Source organism: Heteronotia binoei, chromosome 3, assembly GCF_032191835.1.
Source record: "Heteronotia binoei isolate CCM8104 ecotype False Entrance Well chromosome 3, APGP_CSIRO_Hbin_v1, whole genome shotgun sequence".
NCBI lineage: Eukaryota > Metazoa > Chordata > Lepidosauria > Squamata > Gekkonidae > Heteronotia > Heteronotia binoei.
In genome coordinates, this window is record NC_083225.1 from 54,342,175 (window position 1) to 54,368,108 (window position 25,934).

Below are 25,934 nucleotides of genomic sequence, written 5' to 3' on the forward strand. Positions count from 1 at the left end.
TTATTCTACAGAATTTCACATGCTGAACTACTCAATTGCTATGTAAAAATCAAGTTCCTAGTTCTTAAGGAAGTCAGGAGAAACTTGAAAATATATGGGTAATTGAAGGCTCAGGTGCAACTGTGGGACTGAGCAAAGCTTCCACTATGGCTGGGGGTGACATATAGGGTGCCATATTTCCCCACTACGACTTCTTGACTCCACTGGCTATCTAAACTCAATTTTAAAACTGGTTTTTTCCCCCTTCTCTTTTCTCTCTGACATGCAGATTTGTCTAGGAAGTCTGAAGGTGTGGATTCTAAACATTAATTTGGGATTGCAAACAAATCTTGCAAAAACAAGCCACTCTTGGTTGAATAAATCACATACTTCAATTCCAAGAACAATACAGATTATTGCCAAGCAGGGAAATCATACAATATGCCTGCCTTGCAAGTTAAAATACTGATATTCTATTTTTGTGTCAGTAATTGTTTCAGGTTACAACCTGGAAAGTAGCCCAAGTTTCTATTCAGCTTCAGGAAAACAAAATCCCTAGATATATTCCCAGAAGCAGCTTCTTTTGACAACTGTAGGAGGGCATGCTGGGACACTTGCTTCCTTTGGAATGAAGAGGCAGTACAGCACTATCAATAGAACAAGCCTCTCTGTGACCAAATTCCTTAATTATATCCAGTGCAATAGCACCTGTGGCAATTAACTTGCTTAACTCCAGCATAGTAATTTTAATTGGGAGTGGAGAAAATTAACAAGGCTAAATGTGTTTTACATGGTCATCAGAAAGGGGAGAAAAAAAGGTTGTGCTTATGATGGGTAAAGTGAGCCGGCTATTGTCTTTCAAAACTGAGTTACAATGGGTTGAATTTGTCTCCTAATTCACCTCCTGTATACGTGGGTTTATCTTTTCTTTTGCTCTAGGTAAAGTTTACTTAATTAATTTTTCCCATTTTACCTTGGTTTAATGCATGAATTTCAAATACCCTTTACCTGTTTCAAAGCATGTGCTTAAGAATTAGACTGCCGTCCCAAGATCACTTTCCTGTAAGTCAGCCTCAATGAAAAAAATGGGACTTGTTTGTGAGTAGACATGCTTATGATTGTTCCCTTGACTAATCAGGGTCAGAGGACAGGCAGAATGCATGAGCTATTTTTTCCTGCACAAGTGTGCTACTGATTTAAGAGATAAATGTAAATGGATATCAATCATGGGAGTGGGGAGAGCTGCATGTAGCAGCAATAACAGGGTGGTTAAACAAACACTGGGAATGTGGACTGGTATGTAATAGCTCAGTCTTGTCAGATCTCTGAGCCTAAACTAGGTTGATATGTGGTACTCAGATTGAAGACCACCAAGGAAGATTCTGGAGAAGACAATGGCAAACTATCTTTGCTTCATACTGCTTTGCTCTTTTCCTTCCTTTCTAGGTTCATTTTTCTTAAGCAGAAAATGTATTGGAGTCTGGTACTGTCTTTATGAAACCGTCATTGTACATTTAGTGGTGGCTGACAAGGAAAGATCTTGCAGGCAAACCAGTACAAGCACAGACTTTAGGCCAATGAAAGTTTCTAAAGCTTTTCACAGTGACTTAAATCTTTACGTTGTGTGATTAGAAAGGCAGAAGAGTCTCAATGGAATCCGTATTTGGCATTGCTTGAATATAGGAATACATCTGTTAGTGGAATGATGCATTCATCAGTTCCATTGTTGATGGGTAGAGTGCTAAGAAGTAAACTCCCTGTATCAAAAGGTTTGCTGTGTCCTAAAATACCTACTGGAGTGAGAGAGGATCTCCAGAAGGTTCAAACAAATCAGAAATACTTTCATGATCAGGCAACAAAATCCTTTAAACCCTTACAAGTGGAGATTCAGTGTGGGTGGAGTCCAAGGAGGCATGGTTTCCTGCCAAGGTAATAGAAAAATGTGATCAACCTTGTACCATACCTAACAAGTTATGACTCCAGATGGGTCTATCTATAGCAGAAATAGAAGTAAGCTTAAATACTAATGCAGCGGCCCCATGGCGCAGAGTGGTAAAGCAGCAGTACTGCAGTACTGTGGTCTGAACTCTCTGCTCACGACCCGAGTTCGATTCCAGCAGAAGCTGGATTCAGGTAGCCGGCCCAAGGTTGACTCAGCCTTCCATCCTTCCAAGGTCGGTAAAATGAGTACCCAGCTTGCTGGGGGGAAAGTGTAAAAGATTGGGAAAGGCAATGGCAAACCACCCCGTAAAAAGTCTGCCATGAAAATGTTGTGAAAGCAACGTCACCCCAGAGTCGGAAACGACTGGTGCTTGCCCAGGGGACCTTTCCTTTCCTAAATACCAATGCAGGAACTCTGAAGAAAATGGGTAAGCAGAAAATGCTTAGGACAGATGCTTAGGACAGATGGAGATTTGGATCCTCACAAGAGAAAGGAGGAACAGCAGAGTGATTTTAGTAAAGAGGAGAATGTGCATCAGGATGAGGATGTACATGATGAATGTGATTAGACAAATGTCTCACAAACTGAAGATAGGCACCCCAAGTATGTAACATCTTGGGGTAGAACTGTCTTTTCACCAGAAAGATATGTATCTAAAATATATTCAATTATTTTTATAATTGGTTGTATTTTCCTTTGTATTAATGATTGTAATTTTTTTATTGTAAAGACAATTTTGTTTACTGTTTTCTTGAGAGGGAAGATGTGATGTAATGTTACTTTAAGCATTGCTTTGTTTTAATTAACACACCTGCAGCTTGTTAACTTAAACATTTTATCAGCATGCTTTGGGTATGCTTAAATTAGTCTGCTATTTGTTCTATTTTTCTGGCTGTTTGGATTATCCAATAAACAGACAAGTTGTTTTGTCTGTTTTCAATGCTTAGCTGATTGCTGGACTCCTGCAGACACTACATGTTGATAGACTTTTATTAAGAACATAAGAGAAGCAATGTTGGATCAAGCCAGTGGCTCATTCAGTCTAACACTCTGTTATACAGTGGCCAAAAAATCCAGCTGCCATCAAGAGGTCCACTAGTGGGGCCACTAAAGTAGAAGCCCTCTCACTGTTGCCCCCCCCCCCCAAGAATAGAGAGCATCACTACCACAGACAGAGAGTTCCATCTATACCCTGTGGCTAATAGCAACTGATGGACCTCTGCTCCATGTGTTTATCCAATCCCCTCTTGAAGCCATCTATGCATGTAGCTGCCACACTTTCCAAAATGCCCCAGTACAGTTTGAGTATTCTCTGACTATTTTGGTTTCCAGAAGGCTGGTACATTCTTTCCAGTACCCAAATCTCTTATCTTGAGTACTTGTCTTGAGTTTTTAACTGACTCTTAAGGTCTCTAAAGCAGTTTCTAACCACAGCTGACCAGGGAGCTCTGCAGAACTAACTCCTGTTTGACTGGGTAAGGAATTTCTCTCTCTCTCTAGAAGCTCTATTTCCTCTCCTCGACCCAAGTGAGAGTCTTCATTTACTTCCGAAACTTTCTTGCCAACTTCGCCCCAGTTCTCTGTCTGTTTTAAACTGCTCTTGTCAAGCATGGTAAAATTCCAATGGTAATTAATTGTTTTAGGGTCCTTCATAAAACTGGTCTGTGAAACATAATGGAGGACCAAAGTACTTTGGCTCTGTTATTCCTTCCCCCTCCCCCTTCTTGCTTTATTGCTTGTGAAGTAGAGTAGTGAGAAATGAAACTAGTAAGAGAAAGAATAATCAACACCTTCCCATACATTCCTGCATGGGAGTGTGAGACATCTGGGGAAAGCAAGGACAAGATACTGATAACATTGTGAGAATGTAGGCATTTATGATAGTTTGTGTTAGAGAGCATGCCTTGCCCCCTCCTTTGGAAACCTTTGAAGTATGTCTGAAAAGGATTGTATCAATGTATTTCTAGTATCACTCTCAAGGTCCTGTACCAGGAGAGCATATCGGTCTATCAATAAACGTAGTTTTGTATCCACTTGACTCATTCTTTGAAACTGCATGCTTGACATTTTGAGAGTGATCCTAGAAGAAGTTTAACGGCCCTGGCAACTTTGTAATCGGATGGCTGAAAAGATTCCAGAGAGCAGTGAACTTCCAGAACCTGAAGAAGGGGCGAGAGCATCAACACCACTGTGGCATGTGCTAGACACCCGGAGAGTCGCGGGAAAAGGCTCACCTCTCTACATTCAGCAGCTCTCAGTCACCCCTCATCAGTGGCAGCCGCGCACATCCACCACAACGATGGATGAGGCTCCGGCGCGCAGAGATGCCATCTTGACTAGGCACATGCGTCGGGTGAGGATGATTATGAGGGCTGACGAGGCGGCCAAGCCCAGAGAGGAGGGGAGCGCTGCCGCGACGTGCGCGGAAGCCGAACCTCCCCTGTTGGAGGTGGAGGCGGAAGAACCCCAAAGATCCATAGGTCCTGGGGAAGATGAAGATGAAATAGCCCAAGAATTCCGCTTAATGGTGAGTAAAGAAGTTGAAGGGGTCACCAAGGGGTTGCGGGACGAGATGCAAGCAATGACCGCCCTGATGGCCAGAGAATTTAATAAGCAGGTCTATTGTATCCTGAGACTGACGGACCCAAGAAGACAGACCCGCAACTGCCCGTGGCTAGACCCATGGTGATACCACCCCGCGTGCAACCGGTGGGGCCGCTACCCCCGCGAGAATGAGGTCGAGGAAGGGAGTTGGAGGCAACCTTCAACGGGGACCCTGAAGAGGTGGAGTATTTAACTATTCAAGCTAACAGCTACATGCACTACTGGGGATACACCTTCCCTGATGAGTTCAGCAGAGTTGACTACCTGAGGTCGAAGCTGAAGGTGCGGCCAAACGCTGGTATGTGAGCTTGTACGAGGCCATGAGCCCTGAACTGGACGACGTGGCCACCTTCCTCCAGGCATTACTGACCCAGTACGAGGATCCACTGCAGGAGACCCGTGCGTTGGCCACCCTGAGGGACATACAGCAAGGATCCAATCAATCCATGAGTATGTAGCCGAGTTCCGGTCCAACGCGGCCAAAGTGAGGGGGTGGAGTGAGCTGATGAAGTGTCCTGGACCAGGCCCTACAACATGCGAGGCCAACCACCCTCATAGGGTGGATACAGCTGGTGGGTGAAGTGGAGACCAACATGAAAAGGGTGGCCTTACAATGCCAACAGCAGAGCGGAAAGGGGGGTTGCGACCCGAAAGCTGGGGTGAAGACGGAGGCGAAGAAGACCTAGGTGGGTGGAGGAGGAGAAGGTCCTCGGCAACCCGTAAATGCTTCTGCTGTGGGGACCTGAACCACCTGGCCAGCAACTGCCCCAATCCCCCTCGACCGGCGTCGACAGTCACCAAGACAAGCACCCCGATGCTGAAGAAGCAGGCCAGCCGCCCTAAGGATGCAGCGAAGAGCAGCGCGGTGGCGAGTTCGATCCCGGAAGAAGAGACCATCATCATCGACGAGCTGAGTGAGATGTCCTGGGAACTCCCCCCCCCCATAGAGACACAGACTACCCTACCAAAAGCGAAGCTGTATTCGATGGGGTGGGCTGAAAAAATGGAGCTAAGAAAGTTTTAAGATAAGAATTTAAAGAGGGGCATCATACGGCCAGCCATGGCCCCCCACGCAGCCCCTGTCCTGTTTCAGAAAAAGAAGGATGGCTCGCTCAGACTTTGTACCGATTTTCGTGGGATTAATGGGATTTCAACCTCCAATGCATATCTGATACCCCTTATCAAGGACTTACTCAGTACGGTGTCGGAAGGGAAGATCTTTACTAAATTGGACTTGAGGGACGCGTACTTTAGGGTGCGCATAAAAGAGGGGGACGAATGGAAAATGGCTTTCAATACGCCAATGGGACAATTTGAATACCTAGTGATGCCATTTGGGTTACAAGGGGCCCCAGGAGTCTTCATGAACTTTATAAACGAAGTGCTAAGAGAGTATTTGTTTAAAGGGGTGGTGGTGTATCTGGATGACATAATCATCTATTCACAAGATCTCAAATCACATGTGAAGTTGGTGCGGGAAGTCCTCAGCACACTGCTGAAGCACAACCTGTATGCAAATTGTCTAAATGCGAGTTCCACCGAACCAAACTCGATTACTTGGGTTTCAGAGTGTCTGGGAAAGGCTTGGCCATGGACCCAAGTAAGGTACAGCCAGTGTTAGATTGGGCTCCCCTGAGGACACGTAGACAGCTCCAATCGTTCCTCGGGTTTGCCAATTTTTACCGCACCTTCATTCAGGGGTTTGCCCAAACGATGTTGCCCCTAACTGAATTGTTGAAAACCAAAGGGAAGGGTCTGGATCCAAAAAGACCGGGCGTGAAGCTAAATTGGACACCTAAGTGCCAAGAGGCGTTCACTAAGCTTAAGCGGCTGTTCACAAGTGAGCCCGTCCTAAGTCACCCCAATGAACTAAAACCCTTCATTGTGCAATGTGACGCTTCCGACGTCGCGGTCGGAGCCATCCTCATCCAGAGAGATGAGGAGGGTTGATTGAGACCCTGTGCATACATTTCCCAAAAAATTTCCCCATAGCAGAGAAACTGGTCGGTGTGGGACAAGGAGGCTTTTGCGGTGACCTATGCCTTAAAGACCTGGAGGTCCTGGTTAGAAGGCGCCAAATTGCCGTTTGAAATTTGGACCAATCACAAAAATTTGGAGGCTCTCACCGGCCGCCGTAAGCTCACAGAAAAGCAAATTCGGTGGGCGGGATTCTTTTTGGAATTGAAAACAAATCGGCCAGTATCATAATGCCCCTGTATAAATCGATGGTGCGGTCTCATTTGGAATACTGTGTGCAATTCTGGTCACCGCACCTCAAAAAGGATATTATAACATTGGGAAAAATGCAAAAAAGGGCAACTAGAATGATTAAAGGTTTAGAACACTTTCCCTACAAAGAAAGGTTAAAACGCTCGGGGCTCTTTAGCTTGGAGAAACGTCGACTGCGGGGTGACATGATAGAGGTTTACAAGATAATGCATGGGATGGAGAAAGTAGAGAAAGAAGTACTTTTCTCCCTTTCTCACAATACAAGAACTCGTGGGCATTCAATGAAATTGCTAAGCAGTCAGGTTAAAACGGATAAGAGGAAGTACTTCTTCACCCAAAGGGTGATTAACATGTGGAATTCACTGCCACAGGAGGTGGTGGCGGCTACAAGCATAGTCAGCTTCAAGAGGGGGTTAGATAAAAATATAGAGCAGAGGTCCATCCATGGCTATTAGCCACAGTGTGTATATATATGAGTGTGTGTATTAAAAAAAAATTTTGGCCACTGTGTGACACAGAGTGTTGGACTGGATGGGCCATTGGCCTGATCCAAATGGCTGGATGGGCCATTGGCTTCTCTTATGTTCTTATATGTCTATGCTGTAGACATAGTTTTTAGTAGTTTGAAAAAAACCATGTTTCAGTATTATTACTGTAATACAACTAAAATTTACATTGTATTACTATTTTAATAAAAAAATTAAAACAATTTATTTTGAAAAAGTTTTAATTGTACCTTTTTCCCACTAATGTATTTTTTTGAATATTTTATTTATTTGTTATAAAATTAAATGATAGCCTCATAGTTGTGGGTGGGCCCCCTTTGTTTCCTGGCAACTAATATTTTCAGACCCAGTCCGCCACAGGATATAGACAAGCTGGAACCTGTCCAGAGGAAGGCAATGAAGATGGCGAGGGGTTTGGAGACCAAGTCCTATGAGGAAAGATTGAAGGAGCTGGGTATGTTTGTTTGTTTGTTTGTTTTTGCTAATTTCTTGTCTGCCTATCCAGCAAGAGGGCTCAGGGCAGATTACAACAAACTTAAACAATAACAGTAAGCAATAAAATTGGAAGTAAATTAAACAATTAAAACAATAAAATTACTCCACTTCAGGTACTTAGCAAGCCATAGTGCAAACAGAGCTGGAACTGGTGATATCTCAATAGGCCCAATAGATGGTGGAATGTCATGACAAGGGAGGCCAGACTCCATGTACTATGGGCGTCTGCTGCCTCACTCAAAAGGTAATAAATCAGGTAGGGCCCTAATCTCTAACAGAAGTGTGTTCCACCAGGCTGGAGCCAGGGCAGAAAGACCCCTGGCTCTAGTCAAGGCAAGACGGATGTCATTTGAGCCGGGGACAACCAGCAGATGGTGATTAGCTGAATATAAAGTGCTTTGGGGCAAATATGGGGAGAGGAGATTGTGAGATGATCACCATCTTAAATTACTTGGAGGGCTGTAATGTGGAAGATGGTGCAGAATTATTTTCTGTTGCCCCAGAAGGTCGGACCAGAACCAACAGGTTGAAATTAAATCAAAAGAGTTTCTGGCTAAACATTAAGAACTTTCTGATAGAGTGGTTCCTCATTGGAACAAGCTTCCTTGGGAGGTGGTGGGCTCTCCTTCCTTAGAGATTTTTAAACAGAGGCTAGATGGCCATCTGACAGTCATGCTGATTCTGTGAATTTAGCAGATTATGAGAAGAAGGGCAAGAAGGATGTAAGGGGGAGGTATTTGTGTAGTTCCTGCATTGTGCCTGAGGTTGGACTAGATGACCCTGGAAGTACCTTCCAACTCTATGATTTGTGATCCAGTTCAGAAATCTTTCTCTGTTCAGCTGAGACTAACCAACTGGAAATCCTGTCATTCAAGGCTCTCTGGTTCTGTGGAGAATTAACCCTTTACAGTCCTTCAACTCTTTATACAGCACTTCTAAGCTTTTAAAGGTGCAGTCCATCGCAGCATACTACTAACATTCCAAAAATATAGTGGGGATATTTTACTCAGGAAAGCTTATATCCCAATATTTTGGTTCATCTTTGAGGTGCCACAAGAATCTTGGTTGTTCATGCTGCTGACAGTTTTATTAAAAGGAATCCATACATACACTCCCAATCCACTCTTTTCTCTATTCCATTCCACACAATTAATGCCTGAATACTGATATCAGTATGGATTTTTAGCAAAAAAGCATTGTGCTAGAAAATAGAAAAGAAGAGCCCTGCTTGATCAGACCAGTGATCATCTAGTCCAGCATCCTGTTTTTCATACAATAGACCACAGGGGATCAACAAATAGAGAATAAAATACCAAGCCCTGGCATTGGTTATTCTGAGGAATGCTGCTTCTGAACATAGATGTTCTCTATAGTCATCATGGCTAGTAGCCACTGATGGACATCATCTATGGATCTTTATAATCCCCTTTTAAAGCTACCTATGCCCATTGCCACTGTTATATCCTCTGGTAATGAATTCTACAGTTTAATAACTCACTAAGAAAAAACTTATTTTTGTTCATCCCGAATCCATTGCCTGACAACTTCATTAGATGAAGAAGAAGAGATTGGATTCATACCCGCCTCCCACTTGGAGTCTCAGAGTCTCCCTTGCCCTCCCTTCCCTTCCCTTCCCTTCCCTTCCCTTCCCTTCCCTTCCCTTCCCTTCCCTTCCCTTCAAAAGACACCCAGGGCTGGCCTGTCCATAATGGTCCTGGGGGGGAGTGCCGGTTTAGGCCCTCCTGCCCACCCTTACCTCCTCACTGAGGGAAATAGATGAGCATGACAGCATGGCTCCTGTGCCTTAGAGAGTGCACACAACCTGGCTGCTGTCACTTCTGGAAGTGACGACAGCTGGGCAGAGAGCGTGCTCTGAGGTGCAGGAGCTGAGCCACCGCCATGGTGCTCACCCTTGCCCTCACTGGGCTGCAGGTGGTTGGGCAGGGCCTCACCTTAGGCACCAGGTGCCCTGAAGCTGACCTGCAGACACCCTCTGAGGTAGGTGGGGCTTAGAGGACTGTTCTTGAGATGAACAGTTCTGAGAGAGTTACCCAAGGTCACTCCAGCAGTTGCATGTAGGGGAGTGGGGAATCAAACCCAGTTCTTCCAGATAAGAGTCCACTCACTTAACCAGTACATCAAACTGGCTCTCTAAAATAAAGGTGCCCTCTAAAATAATAAAATAAAATATGTCCACTTGCATACCTTTATCTTTTGTTTTGAACCTTGTGGTTATTCTGTTGGCAGAACCCCTTCTGGTTTCTGAAAAACCAAGATGAATGGGAGAGACTGTAGTGTAGGAATTGTTATTGTGTAGGATTACTCAGTAAAAAAAGGTAGTCCCCTGTGCAAGCACCAGTCATTTTCGACTCTGGGGTGATGTTGCTTTCACAACATTTTCACGGCAGACTTTTTTCAGGGTGGTTTGCCATTGTCTTCACCAGTCTTCTACAATTTCCCCTCAGCAAGCTGGGTACTCATTTTACCAACCGCAGAAGGATGGAAGGCTGAGTCAAACAAAGCCGGCTACCTGAAACCAGCTTCCACCGGGATTGAACTCAGGTCGTGAACAGAGAGTTCAGACTGCAGTACTGCAGCCTTACCACTCTACGTCAGGGGGATCACTCAAGAGCCTAATAAAATGTATACACTTCCATAGCCTAAGAGGGCCTTCAAACACATGACCAGAAAGCTAATAGAAAAGACATATGTGCATTTGTTTTACTGATTACAGAAAGATTCCATCATGATATGACATGAGAGTTAGGGATACTACCTAGTTAAAAGCATGTGCTATGAAAGGTGCTTGATAAATTATGTTGCATTTATGCTAGTTAGCAGGGCTGAATAGTAATGCATTTGCTCACACTATGGTACATGGAAACACTGCATATAAATGCAAAACGTTAATCCTTTTTATTATGATCCAGTCGACATAATGACTGTAGAGCATCTTTCCCAACTGAGGCATGCTTAAGATGTTAAGTCTTATACTGCAGCTGTCACCAACAGCAAATAGTATCACTGAATTTAATGGGCTTGTTTTTTGTAAATGAATATTGAAGCAATGAGTGGAAATGTTCATAAAAGCACATCTAAGCAAGTTAGAGAGGATGCTTATTCTTATATTTCTCTGTCCTGGAATTAGATTGTTTCTGGACCTTAGTGAGATGCTGACAGATATTAGTCTTCTGTATTTTCCATCATGTTCAGGTGCTTACTTGTAGTTCTTTAAGAATTTACATGTGAGGGCCTCACAGGAATGCTGACACAGACAGAGCCATCATGACATGGCAGAAAGGGTGGAATGACCTGAGGGAAGGATGATATGAGCGGGGACCCAAGTCTGAATAAAGAAGATGTGTAATACCTGGAGGCTGGGTGGCTTGGCCTTGTCTTCAGTGGCCCCTCTAGTGCTGTGAGCAGCACCAGAGAAGCTGCTGAACTGGGCTTGTTCCTGGGTCATTTAAACTTTCCAGTCAGTCTGCTTTTCTTACACACAGAGTCACCTACAGGCATCCAGAGAAGGGGTTCCTTTTGTGCGAAACAGCCAGATCTCTGGGGAGGCCCTTTTCTGAAAGTCTTTTACTTTTTCCCACAGAGAGAAAATGCCTGCATAATGTGCCCCCCCACCCCCAATTAGGGATGCAAGCCTCCAGGTGGGACTTGGGGATCCCCTGGAATTACAGTTTATTTCCAAACTACAAAGTTAAAATCTCTTGAGAAAAAGGGGTGCTTTGGAGAGGGGACTCTATGACATTGTGCCCTACTGAGGTTCATCCCAAACGCCATCCTCAAATCTCCAGAAGTTTCCTAACTTGAAGCTGGCAACCCCCTAGCCGGTGGGGGCTCTAGAGGACAAAACAGTGCAAAAACCGAGCTGCTCTCGGAATGGGTTATATTTTCCATTGGAATGGTGTTTTCGATGCCCTGTCGCTTTAAATATAGAAATGAGCCCAGAATGTCACTCCGGTTTAAAATGAATCAAAGCCACCCGCCAAGGCTCAAGCGCGGCCACGGAACAAAGCGGGTGACCACCAGGACCCCGGCTTCTTCTCCGACGAGGGCTTCTCGCTGCTGCTGCTGCTGCTGCTGCTGCGGCGAGGGCGCCCGGCCGGAGCCAGCCACGCGCTAAGGGAGGCGGGAGGGCGGGGGGAGGAGGAGAGCCAGGCGGCGGAGGGACGGGAGCCGCCCGTGGGCGAGCGGCGGTGGCGGCGGCGCTTTGCCGAGGAAGGACGACGAGAGCGGCGCGTCTCTTCCTGCTCAGGCGAGAGCGGGAGAGGGAGGGACGCGCGGGCGCCCCCTGCTCTCCTTCCCCGCTTCTCCTCATCGCCTTTCGCTCGCCCGCCCGCCCGCCCGCCCGCCAGCGGCGCTGCGAAGATGCACCTTGGCCGCGGTGCGGTTGCAGCCCAGCGGCTCTGACACCTTCTTCCTCCTCCTCCTCGTCCTCCTTCACAGACCAGGCATCATGGACAGCTTCGACTTGGCTCTCCTGCAGGAATGGGACCTGGACTCTCTTTGGTGAGCGGCTTCTGCCTTGCAAACAACTTGGGCTGGGGGGTGGGGGTGGGACTGGCTGGATGAGTCTGCGGGGATGCCCTTCCCTCATCTTTCACTTCTGCCCCGGAGTTTTGGCGAGGGCAGAACGCAGTCTCTCTTTCCCAGGAGGCAAAATGCTTGTTTGTTCCTTTATTTAGGATAGGGAAAGCCCTCCCTTTCTTCCCCTTTCCTATCATTTCTTCTTATTTCCTTGCTTGCGGAATCCCGCCCCCCCCCCATTTAGCTATCCCTTTTGTGGCTGTCTTCCATGTCATCGCTGCCCTTTCCCTCACCCCCAGCTCCTTCACCTCAGCACCTCATTTTAAAAAAATTCTCTCCCCCTCCAGGGCTCTACTTCTAGTATTTTTTTTTCTGTATTCCTCAGTGTGACTACCCCCTTTCCCTTTTTCTATGGCACCCCCCCCCCCAAGTCCTATTCCTCCCACCTCCTTTTCCCACTGTCCACTGGAAGCTCCCTATTCTGTCACCCCCTCAGTTCATTGCCCTTGACCTTTGTTGCTGAACCTGACACATTCTGGGTGGCCCTGGACTGCTCCTTGCCTCCAGTGTGTAGAAACTGCTGCATTTCTAAGAAGCAACTGGCAGCAGCCAGAAACCATTTCTAGAAATCTCATTAATAACTCTAGGTGGAAATTTCTGGCTCCTCACCACCGTCCAAAGTGCTCACAGTTCAAGAACGGGTCCAGTAGTTGCAGTTCAAGCTTGGCACCTTGATGTTCTCTCTCCCCCCTCCCGGTTCCTTTCTCTCACTCTTTTAAATACTAATAGTACAATAATGCTGAAGTTCATCTGGTCTAGATAGTGTATGTATGTGTGTGAGATGTTTTGCTTGTGCATCACAGGCACTTGTGCCACTGCTGGGTGCCACTTTAAAAGATGCCAGTTTTCCTGTTATTTACAACATTTACAACTTAACCTTTGTGTGGCTGTGTTCCTTCAAAGGCAAAGTCTGCTTTTAAACTAATGATCATTTGTATATCTGTGTATTGCATACAAGGAAGGGATGCTGTGTGGGGCTTAATTCTGGTTACATGTATCTTCAGTCACCCATTGGTCGCTGAGTGAGAGCTCTTTTCACTCCCCCTCTTCACCTTCATTTGTAAGAGCTGTTTGGTGCTGTTCCTGTTCCTCAGTCATGGGAATTTCTGTGCTTTGGGTGATGGGGCTGGTTTGTCAGAACAGGTGAAATCTTTGTAGTTCTTGTTTGTTACAATGGCACGCCAACACACTGCATTTTCTTTAATGTCTCATAGGATGGTTTGGGGGAAGGTGAGTGTATTATGTGCTCTGGCTTTCTGTCCATGAAAGGTATAAAGAACTAAGCTAGACAAACAAGCTTATTAGTGGGTTTTCTTTTTACAAAAGGTCTTCCAATCCTGCTTTTCAACCTGTTCTAATGTTGGCTTTTCTAAAGGATTATGGCTGTGATTCAGTTATATATCATTTAAGCTTCTCATGAATATAGAGCCAAGACTGCAATCTGATGTTCATTTATTTGAAAGAAAGCCCCATTGAATTGAATGGGACTTCCAGGAATTCTACAGAGATGCTTAAATGAGGGAAGGATAGCTGTCATTGATAACAGCTAATATAGCAAACTGTTTCTATTGCCCTGGGAATTTTAATGAACAAACATAATATCAGAAATGTTACCAAACTAAAAACTGGTTATTTCCTGATGAGCACCTATTTTCTCTGTTATAAATACCAGTTCTTTATTTATAGTCAAACCATAATTTTTGCTTCTTGTGTATATTTATTCTTCTTAAAATCTGACCAATTTTCATGCAACAAGAGAATTATATTAATATAGGGACTGTATTACTTTGCTTGTTTGCAGTTATTTTCTTTACTCCAAACAAAGGGAAGCTGTAAAATGGAAGTGCTCCACTCTGTAGGCTATATTAATATTTAAAATAACATAACAGAGTTGTTTGATAGTTGTACTCAACAGATTACGTTTTGTTCATTTTTAAGTAGATGTGAGTGTTGTGAGGATATAATGCAAACAGATCTAAAATGGCACATGCATGTGAATAGCATATGCTAGATTAAGACTCTGCAATCCTAAGGATGCTTACAGGGAAAGAAGTCCCACTGAACTCCTTGCATTCAGTTCCATTTACATCTTGAGATCTACAGGCCAAATTGGGTAAACTCCAGGATGCCTGTGACTTTTTCTAAAAAAGGTCAAAAGCAGCTTCAGGGAAGGATGCTAATATTGGGGGAAGGGATTTTAAAACCCCTCCTCCTCCCCCGTTTCTCAGACACCCCCCCCCCCCCCGGTATCAATTTGCCCATGGGGGAAAGCATACAGATAACCTATCATGTATATTTCCCCCTATGGAGCAAATAGCAAATCACCAGGATAGCTGGGACTGAGAAAACAGTATGTAGAAGAGAGTTAACCCTCACCCATTCCAAGCAAAGTCTCTCCTCAGAATCAACATATTGCTTCATTTAGGCTGTTTAAATACTACAGGAGATCCTAACTGTGGATCTCCAGGGCCATATCTAGTTTGGCCTCAGATATTTCTAATTAAAAAGGTGTATCTTTGTATTTCTGTTGATAACTCTGAATTTTAATTTGTTGTTTCTTGTTATTCTCATAGCATTCTTTGTACAAATAAGGAGTTAAGGAATTCAAGGTTGGACATATTTGAGACTGAACATTTTATTTTATTCTTTACCTTGTAGTGAATCAACCTGTATCTTAATCATGAGTAAGCAGAGTATGGTGTGACCTGTCTTGGAAAACAAGACCTGAAATAGTGTCACTTGCATTCTTAACTGACCTCTCCATTATTGAAACAAATGTAGTTTGTTGAATGGCATTGGCTTGATGGCTGAGATTATAATAATAAATACATATATATTTGTAAATAGCATTAAGAGTAATAAACTGAAAAAGAGACATAATGCAAAATAAGCATAGCACATACTGGACACTAAAAAAATTGAGCATTGATGACATCACAGGTATACCCTCAGGTGGCTGCATCAAGATTCAAAGGACTGCAGAATGTCTGTAATTGCAGGAAGTTCATGTGTTATCACAATGTCCTTCTTGTCACCTCTCAGCCCCATTATTGTGAACTGTCAGGGTACTGAAAGTTGCAGGATTCCTGATTCCACGATGTGCTGCCTCTCCAAAATAAACCAAATAGATCTAATTTTGGGCTGAATAGCCTTGACAGAATCCTTTGGAAAGAGTACAGTTGCTGTTATAAAAGGGAAAATGTACACTTAAGTGAAAGTCATTTTGTGGTGAGGGGCAGCATTCTGAAGTCTTAATTTTCTGTGCTTTGGAATATATTTATAATGATTTGGAGACTTAGATAATGACAGAAGATATGGTTTTAAGAGCATCTGATAGATTCTACTTTAAAGTAAAGTAATTTAAGTACAGTAATTAACTTTTTATGAATTGTATTTTTGTGCTTCTATAAAAACAGCTCTTCATTCTTATTCTCAACCACAATAAATAATAAAAAGTATTGAGAAATTTAATGGTGGCATGAAGGTTCTCAGTATTGGTACATTCAACAGTGTAATGTTTATATTATTATTGCATATTGTGAATATTATTGCATATTGTCCAATGCAAGTGCTTGTAGTATATATTTAGAATGTTACTAATAGTGTAGCTAGATAATTATGGTAGATAACATGTCCCTAAGAGGTTGCTAGTTGCTGAATTTTATATAAGAACAAGAGGGGAACCCACAAGGACTTATGGGAGTGATCTCATTCTGCCCTCCTTCACTATTCCCACTTTCTCTTACCTGAAAGCCCCTACAGCCTTTTCCCTGCTTCCTTATGATCTTGTCACCCATCAGCCAACCTAACTTCAGTTCTTCCTCCCTCCTTTCTTCCTCCTAGCAGACTCTCACTGGGAAAAGTCTACACAATTCCAGCCACTGGGCCCAGCTCAGTTCTGCTATGAGGCACCTATATGGACTTGCAGGGGTACCTCATTCCCCCCTGTATTTCCTTATCCTTGTGATTTCTTATTTTCATCCTCCTAGCAGCTCCCATATCATCACCTTTCTGTTTCCTTTTCTCCTTCCCACCAACCAACCTTTTCTTCACCTTTCACACTTTTCTTCACCTTTCTCTGTTTCCTTCTCTCCTTCCCATCCACCAACCTACATTTTATCTGCCCTCATCTTCAGCTATGTTGTGGTAGAAAGTATTGTCAGGTTGCAGGTCCTTATGGCAAACCTATAGCATTTTCAAGGCAAAAGACTGCCTGTCTCTGCATAACAACATTGGACTCCCTTGGTGGTTCTTATCCATCTACTAACCAAGGCCAACCTTGATTAGTTTCCAGGATCCAACAAGATCCCATCCAAGTCAGGGCTATCTTGAAAGTGTATTATTTATTTACTTCATTTATACCCCACCTTTCTCCAAAATAGGGATCCAAAGCAGCTTACATCATTCTCTTCTGCTCCACTTTATCCTTACAACAATCCTGTGAGTTAGGTTAGTTTGAGAGAGTAAGACTGGCCCAAGATCACTCAGAGGGAACCATGGCAGAATGGGGATTCAAACCAGGGTCTCCCAGAACCCCAGTCTGAAACTCTTAACTACTCTACTACACTTTTTATGAGATAGACACTGTTGAATAGTAGCAAGCAACTGGACTTGGGTGAGTCACACAAGTTGCACGGTAGCAAGTTGTTCTGTGGTTGTTGCCAGGCCTGGCTCTGAGTTCTCCTTCAAAGGCCAAAACAGCCCAGGAAAGTGCTTTGTTCTCCCACTGCCTTTTACAAACAGAAACCAAAGCTTGAAGGCTGGCAAAAGTGTGGTGATTGTCTAGCAGCAGGGCATTTGTTTCTTAAAGCTACATGCTCTGTGTCTATCATTTTGGAGGGTTTTACCCCCTCTGCAATGTTTTGTTTTAAACTGCAGATTTTCCTACAAGCCTGAGTCTTTTTCTCTCAAGAAAGATTTGTTTTTCTGTTCATAGCTTCTGTCTCTGGATTTAAGTATCCACATATTTGGTGATGTTGAGAATGAGCTGTGTCAATGAACTGATCCTGAAACTGTAATGTTTACAGCTTCTGCATAACACATAAAATTACATAAAAATGATATCGCCATAAAGAGTACACTAGCATGATCCTTTGAGAAGATAGGTACACTGAGTAATGAAATTGTTAACTCTAAGTAACAATTACAGCATTAAATGTGCCCCATGAATTCCCTGTGTATATTAAAAAGTGTATAATACGCAGTTTATTTATTGTCTATTTGCCACTTTCTCTGTTGGCTTTCAGCTAGTATGCTGGCTGAAAAAAAAACAATTTTTATTATTTGGTTGCATTTTAAGTGCACTTTACTACTGTTCTAAGTATGTTTATGTGAGACAAAAGACACTAGAAACTGAAAACGTAATGTTTTAGCGCTGAGTAATGGCAAGTGTGAAAGAAAGGAAATGGTGAGAAATTGATTTTGTGTAATATCTAGCTAAGAGTTATGAAGTGCTTCCAAACAGAATCCAGCAAGGACTAGGTATGACAAAATTATATAAGCTTTTATTAAGCATCAGAAGTCTTCCTTATCCTAGTTAACAGGAAGTGTCCTTGGCTTGAAACTCAAAACAATCACGTTATCTTTTTGTTCACATAACATTAAGGATGCAGTCTTTGGACTTATTAAAGAAGAAGTCCAGTTGAATTTGTTGGGATTATTTTTAAAAATAAATGTATAGGATCTGGTATATATATATATATTGGTGAGCAATCTAGGAACCCTAGAGGCACTCAATGAAGTATGTAGAAGTTTTGGGATAGCTAAAGGTCAAATTGTGTGAATTGCTGAACTATAACTCACTAAGCAGTGATCACTATTTTTTGTGACTTCTTGAATCTATTAACAAATATCAGTACATGGGAGCTTCTTCCTGTGATTGCACACCCAGCTTGTGTAAGGCATTCCCAATTAGAGTAGAGCTCATGCTGGTCTTCTCTCTGCTTCTGTAATATAAACTTGTACAATCCATCCTACTACATCAGAACACAACTATGTCAATCCTAACTAGGGTTGCCAGGTCCAATTCAAGAAATATCTGGAGACTTTGGCCATGGAGCCAGGACACTTTGGGGATGGAGCCAGGAGCAACGTTATGACAAGCAGGATTGAACAATGAATGGAGTTCTGGTCATCACATTTAAAGGGGCCCTGTTCCTTTTAAATGCCTTCCCTCCAATGGAAATAATGGAGGATAGAGGCACCTTCTTTTGGGGCTCATAGAATTGGACCCCCTGGACCAATCTTTTTGAAACTTGGCTTTTTTTTTTTAGGAGAGGCACCAGATGCTATGCTGAAAATTTGGTGCATCCACCTCAAAAAACAGCTCCCCAGAGTCCTACATATCCATGGATCAATTCTCCATTATATCTTATGGGGACTGGTCTCCATAGGGTGTAATGGAATGCCCAATGGACATTTCCCTCCTACCCTGCTTTCTAATAGCTTTGAAGTGGGGGAGGGCCTCCAAACTAGGAGATCCCCTGCCCACAACTGGGGATTGGCAACCCTGTTCCTAAGTCATTCCAGTGTATGCCTTCATTCACAACTTATTATACAGTGATGAATGAAAAACATTCATTTTTGTTTTATTTGCTGCCTCCATAGCACTTTCAGCAGCGTTTTGGTCTTCGTAATGGAATTTCAGCATTCACAACAAAGGCTATCCAGATGATTTTGAAGCTAGGTTTCAGGAAGAATATGGTCTCTCTCCATTATGGTGGAAAGGTCAGTCATGTCACAGCTGACTGATGGTGACTCTGTAAGGTTTTATTAAAACAATTTTATTTAGTAACATATGGTAACAATATCTGTTTCTTGCATCATTAATAACTTCTTTTTATCTATCCCATATATTACTTTCTAACCACCCTTCTCCAATTACTTGACCCCCACCGGTGTTATTTACTTAAAATACTAATATTTAAAGATACTCTTAACTAATAAAAACAAAGATTAATATTCTTCGTCCTTCTAAGACTTAATCATTATCAAAAATTGTCCAATGTCCTTTTATTTTCCACTCTTTTTCTACATATCTTCTAAACTTTTTCCACTTCATCTTAAAAACTTCTAAATCATAGTCTCTTAAAATTCTTGTTAATTTGTCCATTTCACTCCATGTCATAACTTTTACAATCCAATCCCATTTTTCTGGTATTTTTTCTTGCTTCCACAATTGCGCATACAATGTCCTAGCAGCTGAAAGCAAGTACCAAATTATAGTTCTATCTTCTTTTGGAAATTTTTCCATTTGTAATCCCAACAGAAAAGTCTCTGCAACTTTCTTAAATTCGTATCCCTAGATCCTAGAAATTTCTTGTTGAATCATCTGCCAATACTTTTTTGCTCTTTCACAAGTCCACCACATATGGTAGAAAGAACCTTCATGTTTTTTACATTTCCAACATCTATCTGGCATCTTATTGTTCATCTTTGCCAACTTTTTAGGAGTCATATACCATCTATACATCATTTTAAAACAGTTCTCTTTAATACTATGACATGTCGAAAGCTTTATAGAATTCTTCCACAAATATGCCCACTTAATCATTTCACTACTTCATCTTCCGTAGACCATTTTAAGAGTAATTTATATAATTTTGAAATTAATTTTTCATTGTCTCCAAGCAGAACTTTTTCCATTTCTGTTTGCTCTTTTCGTATTCCTTCAGTTTTAATATCATTTTCCATCAAGCTCTTTATTTGTTGCATTTGGAACCAATCATATTTATTATTCAGCTCTTCAGCAGTTTTCAATTCTGTTTTGCCACTTTGTATTTTTAATAGTTGATTATATGACAACCACTTTTCTTCACCCGACTCAGCTGTTATTTTTATTACTTCTGCTGGCACTATCCATAACGGTTTTCTCTCATCCCCATATTTCTTATATTTCATCCATGTATTTAGCAAATTGTTTCTTATATAATGATGAGAGAAAAAACCATCCATCTTTTTTTCCCCATAGTACATATAAGCGTGCCAGCCAAATTGATTTCCATGACCTTCCAATGCTAAGAGTTTTTTGTTTAACAGCGTCACCCATTCTTTTATCCACACTAAACAAACTGCTTCATGATATAGTTTTAAATCTGGTAATTGGAATCCTCCTCTCTCTTTTGCATGTGTTAAAATTTTCATTTTCATTCATTATATCATCTGCAAAGGCCCTATATTTATAAGTAAATCCTTTTACTTTTAATCCTTCTATTTCTTTGTCTTCTTGGATTTGCATCAGTAAGATTTCAAGAGTCATTATAAACAACAGTGGGAAAAGCGGACAGCCTTGTCTTGTACCTTTGCTAATTGTCATATCTTCTGTAAAATCTGCATTTATACATAATCTGCACATTGTTCAGTATATATTGCTTTTATCATCCTTATAAAGTTTCCCCCAACTCCATTTTCTCTATTACTGCAAACATAAAGTTTCAGTTTAAATTATCAAATGCTTTCTCTGCATCCGCAAAGAATAATGCAACTTCCTTTTCTGGATGCCTTTCATAATATTCCACGATATTTACAACAGTTCTAATATTGTCTCTTATTTGCCTTTTGGGAAGAAACTCCGCTTGATCCTCCTTAATAAAATTTATCAAATGATATTTTAAGCCGTTCTGCCAATTTTCTTGTATATATTTTATAATCATTATTTAATAGTGAAATTGGTCTGTAATTGTTTACATTTATGACTTCTCTATCTTCTTTTGGAATCAACGAAATAACAGCTTCCTTCCATCTATTTGATATTTCCTTTTTATTCTTATAATGTTCATCAATTTCTGAAGTTTCGGTATTAATTCCTCTTTGAAGATTTTATAAAATTTTATAAAATTTATAAAAGATTTTATAAAATTTAGCTGTATATCCATCTGGCCCAGGTGCCTTTCCATTTTTCATTGCATTAATCGCTGCTTCAATTTATATTTTTTCAATTGGATCATTCAAAACTTTTTTCATATTTTCTGCTAAGGATGCTATTTTAATATTTTGTAAATATGTTCCCATTTTTTCTTTCTTTATTTTAACACCCTTAAATAATTTGGCATAGTACTTTTAACACCCTTAAATAATTTGGCATAGTACTTAAAGAATTCTCTTTTTATTCCTTCCTGATCTACCAACTCTCTTCCATCAACAACAATTTTATTAATAATTTTACTTTCTCTTTTTTTTTCAATTGCCAGGCCAAATACTTTCCAGGTTTATTTGCTCCCTCAAAAGATTTCTGCTGTAATCTTTTCAGATTGCATTCCAGTTCTTTATTTAACAAATGTCTCATTTGTGTTTGTAATATTGTAATCTCCCTCATAATTTTCTTTTCCCCTGGTCTTTTTCTCAATTCCCCTTCTTTTTTCTTTTTTTCATTTTAATGTCCAACATCTGGGGGTTTTTGCCGTCTTGTCTTTATTATTCAATATAATCAATGTTCCCCTCATTACTGCTTTATAAGCATCCCAAACTGTCTGAAATTCTATATCTTCTTTATCGTTTATTTGGAAGAAAACTAGTTTCATTTTCTAGAGATGTCACTATTTCTTTATTCTGCAGTAAATCTTCATTTAATCTCCATCTTCTCGACTTTTTAGACAATTTTGTAATCCACATTATTGGGTTATGATCAGCCCCTATTTTAGGTAAAAGCTCTGTTTTCTTTGTTATAAGGCCTAAATCTTTAGTGCCGCACAACATGTCAATTCTGGAAAAAGTACTATGTCTTGCTGAAAAAAAGGTATAGTCCCGTACTTCAGGGTTAAATTTTCTCCATATATCCTCCAGGTTTTCTTGTTTGACCAATTCAAAAAAAGACTTTGGCAATTTTCCTTCCTTATTATTTTTTTCCCCAGTCCTATCCAGTGTATTCTGGATTGTTCCATTAAAATCCCCCATTATCAAAACTTGATCATATGTCACTTCATCAAGTTTTAAAAAAAATCCTTTGCTCCATTTGGTGCATACAGTCCCAATAACAACTTTTTTTTTGCATTTAACATTATTTCTACTGCTACAAATCTTCCATTTTTCTCTTTAAACACTAATTTCGGCTCCAATTCTTGTTTAATATAAAAAATCACTCCCCTTTTCTTCTGTTCAGCCAATGAATGAAATTCTAGTCCCAATTGCTTATTCCATAAAAATTTATAATCCTTTTGTTTGATATGTACTTCTTGTAAACAAATTATATTACAAATTTGCTTTTTAATCCAATGAAATGTTGCCTTTCTTTAGTCCATTTAGTCCATTTACATTCCAAGATAATAATTTGTAATCCATCATGGTACAAATTCTTTATGTTCTTCACAAAATCTACGCAGTTCCTGTATGTTTGTAATTGTAATTCTTTTTCCTTGAAGTTCAAAGCTCAAACCTTCAGGTATTATCAATCTATACCTCATTTCATTGTCCCCTAATTTTTCTGTCAGTTTCTTGTATGCTCTTCTGTCATTTATCACTTGTCGGCAACTCCTTCATAATTCTTACTCTGCTGCCTCCCACTATCAATGTCTTTTTAAAGTTTTTATTCATGATCTTTCCCACCATTTCTTTTGTCATATATCTTATAACCACATCTCTTGGGAGATTGTTTTTTTTTTTTGCATAAAGTGAGTTCACTCTATACATATAGTCATACATATTGCTAGTCCCTTCAGGAACTTCCTCTAAAAATTCCGCAATTATTTTTATTATATATTCTTTCAAATCAGTTTCTTCATCCTCAGGTACTCCTCTCAGGCGGATCTGGGTCTCCATCAATTTGCAGTCATGAATTGCCACTTTTTCTTGTATTTTTAAAAGGTGGGATCATGTACTTTCACTCTCCCTTCCACCTCTTGCACTTTCTTTGCTGTTACCACAGTCTCATTTCTGAGATCTTCTATATCTTTTTTTAGCTCTTCAATATCTTTTCTAATTTCTGTTTTGGAAGCAGTTATCATCTCCTTCATCCCTTTCATTATCCTGACTTCCATTTCATCTAATTGGTCCTGCATTTTCTTGGGTTTGCTTGTGGTCTGACATGTAAAAACACCAAAAATTTTGACCTCACCAAATTAAATTTCAACTATCAGGTTTAAAAGAGTGAAGCTTGCTTTCTTCAATAAGCCTAATTTCGCCATCCTTAGAGCCTCCTGGGCTCAGATATTAATTTTTAAAGTTTTTATTTTCTCCAAAATGGCGGTCGCGACTTTCTGCCTCACTTAAAAAAAGTTTTTTCTTTTTTCTCTAGAGGCTTCTAAAATAGTTATTAACAATAATGTCCAGTAGCATTTACCTTATAAGCGTCACCTCTGTCGGCTCCCCAATTTTTAATGTCCCGAACACTTTAAAAATTTTATTTAAACTTTCGCCTCCTTGCAATGGCTGCCGATGTTTTTCTATGATATTATAGTCCTAGAGTAGGCTGGCTGCTTCGATGACTTCCCTTTTCCATCCAATGCTTCCTGCTTTACTTGCCACCAAATCCCGTTTTCGCTGGTAGAGAGATCTCACGATACTTGGCGTATTTCCTGTGTTGACTGTGGGAGCTGCAATTCTATGACGATGGGGCTTTTTCTCAAAAACCGCAAGTAGACCAAGCAATAAATTCCTTTCCACTTTTTAGCACTGTCCTTTAAATTTACAAAGTCCAAATTTTCCACTTCTCCCCTTCTTCTTCCAAGCTTTCTAGATTTCAATTTCCCACCTTCTGATTTTATTTTGTTTAACTTTAATTAATCCTGGAATGAGAGATAGCGATCTGTACCTTTTCTATAGTTATCCAGATCAACACTGGTCTTGTTTAGCTTTAGATGTTTAGTAGTATCAAAGAAGATTAGGATCCTGTCGAGCTTATGTCAAATAAATGACTCTGGAAACTTCTGCAGATGATGAAAATGCAACTCATCTCCGGAGACCCCTCAAAGGAGCCCCCTCCCCAGTGACTCCCTTTTAGCCAAGGTAAATCTCCTCAAAGTTTCCTGTGCATATCTTGGACTGATCTCTGACTGAGAAAAGTAGGCAGTAGGCATTAAATTGCCTTCCACTACCCCGAACAGAAGTTCCAGCCTGCTCCCCTTCTGAGAAGCAGTTCAGCTCGGCATTTTCCAACCCCGGAAGTCGTGACTCTGTAAGGTTTTGAAGGCAAGAGACATTCAGAGGTGGTTTGCCATTGTCTGGCCCTGTGTCAGGCCCCTGGTATTCCATAGAGGTCCACCATAGACGGACCTGTGTCAGGCCCTGGTATTCCATACAGGTCCCCCACCCAAATACTAATCAGGGCTGTCCTGACTCCCTGCTTAGCTTCTGAGATCTGACAAGATTGGGCTAACCTAGGCTATCCAGGTCAAGATTCTCTCACTTATGCCCATAGGAAATGTATATTTGTTTGTTTGCATCTATTGCCTTTTCTCATAGAAGGCTCAAAGAACTTGTGATTCCATATCAAAAACTCCCTGCATATATTATGCAGAACAACCTGCATCTATAAGAAAGTGCTGATGGAAGAAAATGTATAATAAGCCTTGTAAGCTGTCTTGAGCCAAAATGGTATAAATATTTAAATTAATAAATAGCAAGACATTTCCCCACAATTAGGATTTCCAGGTTGGGAAATTCTTAGAGATTTTGGGGTAGGATCTGGGAAGGCAGAGCATAATATCAAACAGTCCAGCCTCCAGGGCAGCCATTTTCTCCTGGGGAAACGATCTCTAGTCCTGAGATCAGTTGAAATTCTGGGAGATTTCCAGGCCCTGCCAGGAAGTCGGCAACTCAATGTGCATATTCTCCTGTGTGTGATATAGTATAGTTAGGTAGAGTTGCCAGATCCAACTCAAGAAATATCTGGGGATTTTGGGGGCAGAGCCAGGAGACTTTGGGGGTGGAGCTGGGAGCAAGGCAGTGATGAGCATGACTGAACTCCAAAAGGAGTTCTGACAATTACATTTAAAGGGACTGCATGCTTTTTAAATGCCTTCCCTCCATTTGGAAATAATGAAGAATAGGGGCACTTTATTCTGAGACTCATAGAATTGGACCCCCAGTCTAATCATTTTAAAACATGAGTGATGTTTTGAGGAGAGGCACCAGATGCTATGCTGAAAATTTGGTGCCTCTACCTCAAAAAACAGCCCCTCCAGAGCCTCTGATACCCGTGGATCGATTCTCCATTATACCCTGTGGTCTCTATAGGGAATAGTGGAGTGCCCAGCAGACATCCCCTCCCCACTTTCTGATGACCCTGAAGCAGGGAGAGGACCTCCAAATTGCCTCCAACTGGGGATTGGCAACCTTAGGTGAAGGCAGCACCATGTGCCTTTCAATTAGATAAAGGAACAAGCCAAATCTCTGAGCTTATTTTTCAGTTTGGGACTGTATAATCAAACCTATCCTGTCTAACCTTTATGGACTAACTGAAGCAAAGTTGGTTTTCTTTCTGCTATCTGACTGATGTTCCCATACCTCTAGCTTAGTTGCAAAGTACCTTTTGGCTGCCATAACAATCAGGGAGCAAAAGACTAGCTTCCCTTCTTGATGCTTGACTAGTTTTTATAACTGAAACTCTGTAAATTTGCCATGCTGTACTTTTTACTTCTATGCCAATA

The 25,934-nt window shown here is 41.4% G+C and overlaps 1 protein-coding gene across 2 annotated transcripts in view; it reads left to right on the forward strand.

Moving 5' to 3' along the window:
- The first annotated feature begins 12,101 nt into the window (after positions 1 to 12,101).
- AFF3 (ALF transcription elongation factor 3) overlaps positions 12,102 to 25,934 on the forward strand; it is a 372,886-nt gene continuing 359,053 nt past the window's right edge. For both annotated transcript variants that reach the window (XM_060233827.1, XM_060233829.1), the window contains exon 1: positions 12,102 to 12,276. In XM_060233827.1, coding sequence (XP_060089810.1) covers positions 12,224 to 12,276 — 53 coding nt within the window. In that variant the 5' untranslated portion in view covers positions 12,102 to 12,223. The remainder of the gene's footprint in view (positions 12,277 to 25,934) is intronic.